This window comes from Aquila chrysaetos, chromosome Z, assembly GCF_900496995.4.
Source record: "Aquila chrysaetos chrysaetos chromosome Z, bAquChr1.4, whole genome shotgun sequence".
NCBI classification, from domain to species: Eukaryota; Metazoa; Chordata; class Aves; order Accipitriformes; family Accipitridae; genus Aquila; species Aquila chrysaetos.
Window position 1 is genome coordinate 34569389 of NC_044030.1, and position 11893 is coordinate 34581281.

At 52.9% G+C, this 11893-nt stretch overlaps 1 protein-coding gene across 1 annotated transcript; it reads right to left on the reverse strand.

Annotated features, from left to right (window-relative positions):
• Window positions 1-1313: 1313 nt before the first annotated feature.
• On the reverse strand, window positions 1314-5913 carry KLF4 (Kruppel like factor 4). Its single transcript, XM_030005394.2, has 6 exons — window positions 5511-5913; window positions 5312-5429; window positions 4253-5168; window positions 3998-4162; window positions 2082-2438; window positions 1314-2051 (listed from the first exon to the last, which is right to left on the reverse strand). The coding sequence occupies exons 1-5, from the start codon at window positions 5513-5515 to the stop codon at window positions 2263-2265; spliced, it is 1380 nt and encodes a 459-aa protein (XP_029861254.1). The 5' UTR covers window positions 5516-5913; the 3' UTR covers window positions 1314-2051; window positions 2082-2262.
• Between the last annotated feature and the right edge of the window lie 5980 nt (window positions 5914-11893).

Here is an 11893-nt window from a genome sequence, read left to right on the forward strand (position 1 = left end):
TTTGCAAACCAAACAAGACATTCCCCACTCCCCATGTTACCTATAAACCAAACCAACAGAGATAGCTTTCAGTTGAACAAAGCATGCCTAGGAGATAAGGGGTGAGAAATATTTTCTGCATCATTATGTGACTTACATGCACTTAGAAAGAAATGGGATCAGTCACCACACAAAGAACACATCAAAGTGTGAAATTTAATAGCATTCCTAAGACACATTTGGGAACAAAAAGTTCATATTGCCACTCTTGTTTTAACTTCTGCAAAAATATGAATGGCTCTTGCCTGTAATTTGTTTTCCATGCTCAGCTTTATTGAAGGTTATATACACCCAAATTCCCAGCTGACTGACATTTTAAACCAGTGGTAGAGAAATAATTTCTTTCTTCTCTTTACAAAGAGTAGTGAGAAAAACAGGTCCTATTCACCAAGCATTCATGTTGAAATCATCTTATTGCTACACATTTGTAAGGAAACTAGAGCAATGAGGTCCCTAAGGACAACTACAACAAAAATGGTTAACAACTTGAGGCACACAGCGGGCTCACTACACTGAACTGCAGCAGAGTGAGTGCAACTGAAGGTACACTGGGAACCTTACAGCAACACACCTTGAGTGTACAGCTATATGGTTTGTAGACTCGCCAGCCTTCCCAAGTTATGTATGCATGCCAGGATCCCTACAGGAATTTTGGCTCTTCAGATACTGCCGAATTACTGAATTCCCAATTACTGAATTCCCAAGACAGAGCAGGCTTGAAAAGAAACTCCATGTAGTTTACTGTTAAAAGGTATTTTATGCATGCACTCTTTATTCCTTGAGTCAAGTTTATTCTTTGCGACAATTACTCAGTTGATTTTTTCATTCATGTGAAAGGAATTATGTTACACCACCTTATCTGAGAAGCCCAAAAAAATGAAGCTAGAAATCTTTCATGCTGAAAAGACTACAAAAAACCCCTCTAGAATTTGTTATCTTTGAGTATGCAAAGCCTAATGTCCCCAACAGATGTATTTCCTCGAACAAGTAACTCAAACTGAGTTACCTTAACAATGATAAATCACAGTTTCATCATGCAGGTGAGAAGCAGCAACTCCGATATTCAGAGCAAAAATTTTCAGTACACCTTTTTCCTTAAAAAGATGTGTTATATCAGCACTGCACTTACACAATCCGATCTTTCAGAGTCTTCAGACTACAGGCCTTTGCCACCATCCTCCCCTGCCTTGGGAAACTTGACCACTAACAAATACTTAATAAACTTTCTTTGGACATATCCACACACAGAAGAAAATCAGAGCAGCCATTCAGATAAAATATTATAGGTTTATTTAAAACTTATTTTCCACTTGAATATGCAAAATACAAATTCCAACAAAATGCTCATTTTTACTTCGTAGTTTACAAATATACAAAATAGAAGTTTGCTTAAATTTATATTACATATTTATTATGTAAAGAACTATATAGAAAACATTTGTTCTGCTTAAGGCATATTTGGGAATAAACCATTGTACAAACTATTGCACATCGAAACCACAGTGCATTACAGACTGTCTGCATAAAGTTATTTTCTTAAAAAAGATAAACCAGGTTTATTTACCTGATTTAGGTCATTATCAGTGATCGGAAGACAAAAATATTTCCTTGTCAGATATGCAGCAGTTTGAGAACTTTGGCTTCCTGCTTTTGGTACCTCTAGAACTAACAGTCACTAAGCACCATGAAATAGGCTTTTAAAATAGAATTCTGTACCTGAATTTTTCCTCCTCTTTTAACATCATAATGGCTTTTAGAAGGAAAAAAAAAGGAAAGTACAAGATGACATTTACATCTAATATTGCATTGAAAGAAAATTAAGGGAATGTCATTTCCCTGTGTAATATCCCCACCCTCCGAACTACACACAGTCTGTTTAACCCTGATATCCGTGACTTCCAGTCACTCCTTGACATTTCGTAGTCCGGAAATAATTCAAGTTGGATTTACAAATGGAATGATAGAAGATCCAGTCATTGACCCCAATGTTTTTGGTTCTCTTTTAAATGTGTGTGTATATATATATATATATATATATATATATATATATAAATAAAAGTTGCAATGTCTGTATGCAATTATCCCTCTTTTCCACTCTTTGGTAGACTTCACCTTGATCATCTGTAGTGCTTAAACTATGTCCTCCCCATCTTGCAGAAGACAGTCCTTGTGCTGTAAATACTGCATCTCTACGGCAGTTGGGGAAAGCTCCACTGCTTCCAACTAAAAGTGCCTCTTCATGTGTAAGGCAAGGTGGTCCGACCTGGAAAATGCTCTGTCACACCGCTGGCACTGGAAAGGGCGGTGACCTGTGTGTTTTCTGTAGTGACGAGTAAGTTCATCAGATCGGGCAAACTTCCATCCGCAGCCTTCCCAGTCACAGTGATAAGGTTTCTCACCTTTAAAAAAACAAACAAACAAAAAACACAACAAAGGAAAACAAAACAGGTCAGTTAGGGGTTTTTTTGTGCTTACCACTTCTAACACCTTTCTTTCAAGAAACACTAACACACATTGTCCCGGGGAAGAAAAAGGGAGATGTCATAGAAAATACAACGAACTTCTTGAAGCGGTTGCAAGCAAACTAAATAAACTAACAGAGTAAGACTGTCTTTTCAAGATGTACAAGTACTATAAAATGCTGGCATTGCTGAAATCTTCACTAAAATGCTCATTTCCACTGTTTGCTTTGCACACACGCCTTCAGAGCACACAAGTTCAGATAATAGAGTGTATTTTTGCCAGCTAATGTTATACAATCAAATAGCAACCAGAAATAGCTCGGCAGACATAATGTATTTAGATAATTGTAGGTCTCCAGAATTAAAAAACAGCTGGAAACTGTTTTCATTAGCTCAGCCTGATTAAGAACTCAATCTTACTGTCTTCACTATAACAAAACCACTGTTGACAGCAAGACGAGTTTCCCTGACAATTACAAACTCCCAATCCTACACATACTGGAGACAGTGCTGACCAGCTCAGGGCAAACGGGAAGTACTAGTCACTTGACCGATTCCCCCCCCCCCGCTGCCCCACCACTGCCATTAGCTGAAGATGTAGGCCAACTACTGCACTACCAGTAGTTTCTCCCCTTCCCATCTCCTCTCCAGGAGAAAGTTTTAAATCAAGTTCACAATCCAGGGATTTAAATTATGCAAATTCCCAGGTTATTTAATCACTGTTACCGAATGCCCGCACTGACGAAACCATGCATGATATACCTGCTTTCACAAGCTCAGTTACTGCAACACCACATTCAGCTGCAAGGTTGAAGTTTGAACTCAGGCTCAGATACACACTTTGGCAGATTTTATCCGAATTCTAGCATTAGCCAATCAACCGTTAAATTCTGCCTCTTTGGTGCTAGTGCAGGGGAAGATGTGCTCCCACGCATAGGCGAGGCACCCCGTCAGTGCTGCCAACACAGCTGAAAGCCCTACTTGCAAGGGGCCCATCACAGTTTCCTCAGAAAGGGAACAGAGGCTTGCAGAGGTGCACAACCTCTTGCACTACAGCAAGCCAAGAGGGGTCCGTGTGCGAAGCATTTAACCACAAAGCAAAGCAAGCAGTGTCTTAGAGAGAGGTCTGCTCCCTTCTCAGAAGTGGGCCAACACCATTTAGAGCAACAAATCCCAGCTGACTTCCAACTACCTGCTAATTAGCTAGCCACATAGCAAGAGAGGAGCAACAAACTTTGCCTTGGCAAGAAACCCACCCGCTCCCACATCTGAGTCATTCCGAACCATTAAGCAAAATGCCGAGCCAGTAAGCAAAGACTGCACAGGACTTCACGTAGCCAAGGGGGGAGGAAAAAAAGCCCAGAAACCCAGCAGAGAAGAGTTATGACTTGCTACTTTTAGCCCTCCTCCTGTGCTCCCCACTTTTCACGGTCCAAGGGTCTCACCCCACACCCCTCAGGCCAGGGCATCCCACTGACCCTGGCACTGGGACTAACCTGTGTGGGTTCTCAGGTGCGCCTTGAGATGAGAGCTCTTGGTGTAGGTTTTGCCGCAGCCCGCGTAATCGCAGGTGTGTGTGGCCGTCCTTTTCCTAGGCCATGACCGACGTCCCCTCTTGGGCTTGGTCTCCTCAGGCAGGCAGCTCCCCGGCGGCATCAGCTCTAGAGGCGGACAGGGAGGAGTGAGCTCCGCTGCGGCCAGCACCAAAGCGGGCGCCCCAGCATGCCCACTGCTGAAGCACGGGGACTCACCTTGGTACTGGAGCGTGCCGGGAGGCAGCTGCTCAGGCAAGAAGGTGGGGTAACCGGGGGCCGGGGGGTACCCCGGGGGCAGCGGCAGCGGTGGGTGGCTCAGCCCCGGGGCAGCGGGGAGACAGTCTCTGCCGCTCAGCATCTCCTCGGGCCCCAGCGAAGGCGTAGTCCGGGCAGGCAGCGGGCGACCCAGGGAGAAGTCGTGCTGGGGGGCTCCTCGGGGTCCACTGCCGTGCGGTGGCGGCGGTGGGGCCAGGGTGCACGGCGGGGCGGCCTCCTGCTTGATTTTGGGGCACATCCGCGGCAGGGGGCTGTAGGGGGCCCCGGGGCCCTCGGCGCCGGGTGGCGGAGCGGCAGCCGGGGGGCCGCTCTTGGGGCTGAGCCCCGGGTGGCTGTACTCGCCCACCGCCTTCACCACGAACTTGCCCTGCAGGCTGCCCAGGGGCGGCAGCGCCGCTGGCGCCGGCAGGTACACCGGGTCCAGGTCGGGCCGCATGAGCTCAGCCACGAAGCCTCCCGAGGGGGACACGTCGGTGATGTCGGCCAAGTTGAAGGGGGCAGCGGGGCCGCCAGCGGGGGCCCCGTCGCGGCTGCCGCCGCCGCCGCCGCCGTAGAGGAGGCCGGCGGGCTCGGGCCGGGGCAGCGGGTAGGCGAAGGGCCCGGCGGGGCAGGGGCTGGCGGTGGGCGCCGGGGCGGCGGCGGGGGCCACCACCACGGCGGCGGCGGGCTCCTGGTGCATGAGGGAGTTGGAGAGGATGAAGTCGAAGTCCAGCAGCTCGTTGAACTCCTCAGCGTCGCGGCGGGGCCCCAGGGCGGCGGCGGCGGCCTCCAGCTCCGACGGCGGCGACGCCTCCACGGGCCTCGCCGCCAGCGCCGGCGGCGGCCGCTTCAGCTGCGACAGCTCCTCCCGCCACCGCTGCGGGGAGACGGGCAACGGCTCAGCCGCCGGCCCGCCGCCGCGCCGCGCCCGCCCCGGCCGGCCCCCGCCGCCTCCGCCTCCCCCGCCCCAGCCCCGGCCCCGGCCCGGCCGGCCCGCGCCGCCGCGACGCCGATACTCACGTTGCCGGGGCCCGCGGGCCGCGCCGCTTTCTCGCGGCCCGCGGCGCCCGCCGCGAAGGTGGCGATGGAGGGGAGGAGCGTGCCGCTGAGCGCCATCTCGCACTCGCCGGGGGGCTGCCTGCGGGTGGGGAGAGCACAGCGGCGTCAGGCGGCGGCGGGGGAGGGCCGGGCCGGGCCGGGGGCCGCGCCCGGCACCCACCGCATCCGCGCCGGGTCGTCACGCCGAGCTGCTGCAGCCGCCGTCGTCGTCCCGAGCGCCGCCGCGGAGGAGAGGGAACGGGGGGTGGCACGGACGCGCCGCCCAGCCGCGGAGAGCCGGCCCGGCGCCGCCGGGGTGGTGCCGCGGGACCGCCCTTCCTCGGTGCTCCGCCGGAGATGAAGGTGAGCGCGGCGCGGGGCGCTAGCGGCGCCGCGGGGAGGCGGCCGCCGCCCGGCGACGCGGCTCCGGCACTGGCAGGGCGGCGGCGGCGCGACGTGCTTCCCGGGGAGCCGCGGCCATGGGGGGGCCGGGCGGGACGGACGGGGCGCGGTGGTGCCAGTGGGGAGGCGGGGGGGTGTGTGGGGGGAGGGGAGGGCCGGGCCGGGCCGCCCCGCACTCCGCTGCTCCCGCAGCCGCCGCGCCCCGCTCGGCACTGCGCGCCGCCCGCCGCCGCCGCCCTTCTTATTACCTCACCTCGCGCCCGCCCCGCCCACCGTCGCCGGGGCGACGGCGAAAACAAACTGACACGTGGGGAGAGGGGGCGTTCCGCGCGGGAGAGGCGGTGGCGGCGAGCGGGGGGGGGGCGGTAAAGAGGGAGAGGGGGGCTCCCGCCCCGTCCCGCCCCGCCCGCCCGCCTGCCCCTTGCTGCCCCGCGTGAGGCAGGCGGGGCGCTGCTGCCAGCTCGCGGGGCGGAGGGGTGGGGGGGGGTAAGGTCGGGGATGCCCGCGCGCCGCGGGGTCTCGCGCGCCCTCGGCGGCGGTGGCGGGGCGGGAGGGAGGGGAGGGCGCGGCAGCGGGCACCGCTCGGCGTGTCCCGCGTGCCTGGGAACCACGGTCTCGTGCGGCGCCGGAGCGCAGGTGGGGCTCGAGAGCGGCGCTGCTCCCGGCCCGCCGCGGCGCGCGCCGGCGGGGGTGGGGAGGCAGAAAGGGAAGCAAAAAGGAAACGAAACGGCCGGGAAGCCCGGCTGCGCCTTTTCCTTTCTTCTCCTTATTTTCTCTCTCTCCTCCCGCCTCTCCTGTTTTCTGCTTCAAGTTGGTGTTCGGGTTTGGGTCGTGTCTCATGTCCCCCCCCCCCCCTTTTTTTTTCCTGAACCCCGACGGCGGGACCCTCCCCACGCGCCGGTCTGTGCCGCTCACGGACTGTTTCGGGCTACGGGGCTCTTCCGTCGCAGGCGGCCTCCCGGCCTGGGGAGCGGGGCGAGCGGCTGCAGCCGGCGGCGGGGACTGACAGGCGGCGGCGGGGCTCTCCCGCGGCGGGGCCCGGCGGCCGTGCGGGGACGGAGGCGGCCGGGGACGGGGCTGCCGCCGGGTGCCGGCTGGACCGACCCCCCGCCCCCCGCCCCCGCCCGCCGCGGGACGGGGCGGATGGCGGGGAGGGTTGCGCAGCACCGCGGTTGTTTTTTTCCGGAGGGAGAAGGGGGGGGGAGGGAGGAGAAATTAAAGAAAATTGAAAAAGCAACCCCGAAACGAAGCAAAACCCCACAGAAAGCTCAAAGAAAGGACCGGGCTCGCCGACGGGAGCGGCGACCCGGCTCCTGCAGAGGGCAATGGCGAGCCGGCGCCGCGGCCCCGGCCGCCGGGAGGCCCGGCGGGCTGCAGCAGCGGTCCCCGCGGCAGCCCCCGCTGGCGGTGACACCCCTCCGGTCCCCCCCCCCGGCCCCGCCGGCTGCCCCGTGGCGCTGCCGGCCGCTCTCCGGAACGGGTCGGGCGGGGGTGGGGGTGTGTGTGTGGGGGGGGGGGGGGGGGGGGGGGGGGTGAAGTCCCTGCCCTGCGCAATTTGCAAACATGAGCCCGAGTAAATTGGGATGACTAAATTAAACCCTAAAATAATAATAAAGTGCCCGGCTTTATTTTAGCAAACTGGTTTTACCAGTTTTGAGTTACGAATGTTAATTATTAATAACTTTGGCACTAGGAAATACTTTTGGGTTTTTTTTCCTGCACAAAGTCCGTGCCTCGGCAGAAGATGTGCCAGGAACCACCGGTACCGAAGGGGTCAGTGCGCAGAGACGAAGGCCGGTGGAACACCAGGAGGACGCCCGAAGACGTCTTGTGAAGGGAGAGGGGGCACCTTCCCAGCGCAGAGGTGCAGGGCTGGTGGCCCGCGGCGTGACAGCCGCGCTGCTGGCATCGCCGTGCCGGTTCCTGGCTGTGATTGCGACCCAGGGCTTACCCTCTCAGTCCCTCTGACAGCCACTGCAGGAATCGGCATCCAAACCCAACAGCAACCGTTTTAGGTCTAAACCTCCCTTCTTGCTTAGCCTCGGGAGAAGGCCCCTGATGTGGAAACTTGCCGGTCTCGGGACAGTTTTTCCCCATCGGTTGTTTTTCTTTTGTTTCCTGTTGGTGTAAATGTTAATTTATGGATCTCCTAAGCAACGCAGTGTTTCCAGGTCCAAATTTCAAGCTCAGAATCACTCGAGGCCAACAGCAAAATTAAAATTACATCCCTTATTAGCAATAGGAGAACAAGGAAGCTTCAAAAGCAGATAAGTGATCTGATCTCTTTGAAATAAATGGCAGAACTTTGCCAGTTTCAGGAAGAGAAGGCTTGAGTAACGCGGGCTGAAATAACACAGGTTGCTTTCACAATCTTTCATTAAAATAGACTCGGTCGCAATGTTTCTGCATAATTCAGACGGACGTGTGCGAGGTATGCGTAAGTTCATGTCAAAAAGATGTGGCCCGCTTTTATCTGAGTCTTGATTCTTAATTGTGTAAAAGTTGGCAAGGTGCTTAAAAAAGTGTGTGTTTGCAGGCATCGGTAAGTTCAATGCCACCTGCTTTTGAACATCCCGCATAAAGGTCGACACATTCTTTCCACTAATGAAGCACAAGGCAAAAGGTTTTCTTTTCCTCCCTTAAATGAAAGGGAATGTGATTTAATGGTCCTGAGTGTGGAAATTAAATGCCTTATATTCGCAACTGCTCACAGCCAATGCTCTCCCAGCCTCCGTAACAACCTAAATGTTGTTTTCTTAAGGCAGATTTGTTTTAATATGCTTTCTTTCGCCAGCTGACCATTTCTCCAAGTCTGTTTTCTCCAAATTTCCCAATTTTCTCTAAGACTTTCCTTCCACTAACTCAGAACACAGCATGTTCCTGTGCTGTTCAAAGCCGACTTTAGGGATTGCATAATACAGATAGAAAATTGCACAGAATTCGTGTGCCTCTTGCCTTGGGATGTGCAATGACATTTCTCCAGATTATGCTGTGCTTGGACAGAAAGAAGGCTGCTGCAGCACCCGCCGTACCGGATTGTGGTGGCCTCTCCATGTTTCTCTCCCTCCCTGCGTGGAAGAAGGAGGTTCCTTCCACATCTCCCACATCTAACTGCGAGAGCAGGGTTGCCCTAGCCTTGCCACAGGTGCTGTTCACCCATTTTCGGAAAAGAAGAATTACTGCCCGATGCCGACAACTCCTATCAATGGCCAGTCCAAGCAGTAACTCACTGCAAGTGCAGGGCAGAGTGAAATGACTGCTTAACAGGGCTGATCATCAGGAAGGCTTAGTGGCTAGTCTGAGCCGGTGCTAAACTGATCACCTGAGAGTATAAAGCCCAAAAGACAGAAAAAAGCCAAGGTGACGAAAGAGCACAGATTTTTGGAGCAGAGACAGTTGTCAGGAAATGGCATCCCACACTAAAAACTTTAAGAACATCAACAAGAAGAAAAAAGCAGTTGAGCTGATTGTGCCTGAAACAAAGACCAACCTGTTTATCTTGATATGTTTATTTTAAAGCCTAAGTTTGGAACTCGATTTTCAATGAACTGCCTCTCGGGAATCACAATGTGCAGCTTATCCCCTTTGATTTCATTGTCTGCGACAGCAGCTGATGGAATCAGGGACTACAGACTTTGGGAAAGATTGTGTCACAGCGTCGCTGGGGTCAGACAACAAGATGCTTTCCTGGCATCTTTGGGATTGCACTTTGTTATCTTCTCAGCGTGCTGCAGCAGGTAGCCTACAGGGCCAGGAGCTGCCAGGGCCCCTGCTCCAGCTCTGGCATAAAATAACAAAAGGAGAACTTGGGAAGAAACCCAGGATGCTGGGTTATACCTAACAGCATCCTTGTCGCTACTCAAAATCAAAAGCAGTGATTCCATAATCCTTGGTGCTGTGCTGGGTTTTACCCTAACAAGGTTGCTGGAGAGCAGGTGGAGGTGGGTAGGTTCATGACAGGAGACTGGGCATCTGGAGGGTTTCTTACATCCCATGCGACCCCAATTAACTGGCCTCAACTGCACTGCGGCCAAGGCGGGGGGTAGGGGGGAAAGTGGGAGAGGTCTCACATACGCCTGCTGTGCAGCTCTGGAGAGGTACGGTGCAGTGCTGAGGATTCACCCTCCTCCCGCGGGATCTCTGCCACACTGAGGAGGGTGAGACAGTCCAGAGCCACAGCCACCAGATTGCCTTCCTGGGCTCTGCCCAGGGAGACCTGCCTTTTGGGGGTCTGTTTTCTACCATGTATTGTATACTTTTCATAAAGTGCAACTGAGCTCAAGTTTTATTTACCTGTTCTTGTACAGGTTACTTTATTTTTGTTAAACAGAAATAAAACCCCACTCAGTTGGCAGTTACACTTGTGGATTATTAGTACAGTGCAAAGGGCACATTTCTGAAGATTGTGGGCAATTCCAGGCAGGTTTCAAGCAGTTAAGAAGTGCATACATACACAGATGGCACATGCAGACTTAAGATCATAAACGTTCATGCTGAGAACGTCAGCAGTGCCTGTGGTCACATCTGTTTTCACCTGCTTTTTGAAAGCCCGACCATATCTTGTTGATAGTTATTTTACTTTCCTACACAAGCGAGGTCAGAAAGACCCAGCGATACGCATTGTCACCAGCCAAGACCTTGGGGCTGGTTTAGGTCAAACACCCTGTAGCGAGGTGCTGTAGGTCTGTGCTGTTGGTCTTTAGGTCCCTTGTAAGAAGAGGCAGTGTTGCTGAAGTTGTTACCAGTGCTGACGCCAGGAAGTCTCCGGACCATGAGCTGCTTTTTCTGCTGGGTGGCCAGCATGCTTTCGCACCCCGGAGGAAAGGGGTCTTCGTGTGGGGGAGAGCCCTGCTGGTGACTTTCACTGTACTTGCAGCACGTCAGCCCAGTGTTTCTTCCTTGAGAGCCTGTACCTAAGCAGGGCTTTACCTCGGGGGTCCGATTCTCAACAAGAGTTCAGGTTGTTGATTCTCACTGAATTTCCCCCAGGGGGAATAACTCCTGTCTGAGAGTCAGGCATCTACTTCCAGAGGTGCTGATCCTCCTGTCCCAGTACCATTCAGTCAGCCTCACCAGCCCCTGGCAGAGGCGGCCAGCACGCTCGCACAACTTGGCACCACCCAGGATCTCTTGCACGCAGCAGCTCTTCTGCTTCTAAGCAATCCAAGGGTGGCTGTGTTTCTCCAAGAAGCAAAATACCTCGAATTGCTTATGGAAAAGAAAGAACTTTATAAATTTTTGTCAAGCTTAGGCATCCTTGCTTTAATGTGTTTGCCCCATCTGTCATTGTTTTAATGGGTTTGCCCCATCTTTCAATTCAGATGTTCCCCAAACTTTAACAATGACTTATATAAGTGGCTCCCACCGTGGGACTGGTGCAAACAAGAACTGCACAATAAGCATCCTTTTTAAAGTCCTGTATGTAATGTGGGGACAATTGCACACAGCGAAGAGGATGAATTCTTGTTTGTGATTCTTTGCATGCGTGGGGCTGATTCATTGTATTTTTCCAGACCTAATGGTGGAGTTGCAGAGAAATAAAGAAAACTTGAAAAAATACCATCTGTTAGGTAACCAGAGGATGGTCCCCTTTGATGGGTGATACATTTGGTAAATGTTGGAAGATGCAGGGAGATGTATGGGTGAGAAGACCAAGTTGCTCTGGAGAAGAAGCCAGGTACTGGGATTACTATTAGTGCACCTTCCTGCACCCTCCTTGGGGACCAGATTCTCTCATTATTATCTGTGTGAAAAATTTAAGGCACTGCTGCCCAATAGCCTCTGGAAAGGAAAAGACACTTCTAACTTCTCTGTCTCCCTGGAAGAATCTCTTTTCTGCTGCAAGAAAGAGTTTTTTTCTCTTTGGCCATCTCCCAGCCCCCTTGGTCGCTGCAGAAAAACTACATGTAAGAAATCTCCTCCATCCTCCCTATCTCAGGCTCCTCTTTTTCATTCTTCCTCACCGTTTAATTAGTAATCTTTAACTGATAATCTCTGTTAATAAAAATGATTCGGCTAAAGATTCAGCTTCCTAGAACGTTCCAAAGCAGTGTCAATATAAAATCAATTTATTCCTCTCTCATCTGCATAATTCTGAAATGGAGCGATGCTAATAACTGCACTCGCTCATTTCAGTTTTCTCATGGTTGTTGAAGCTGATGG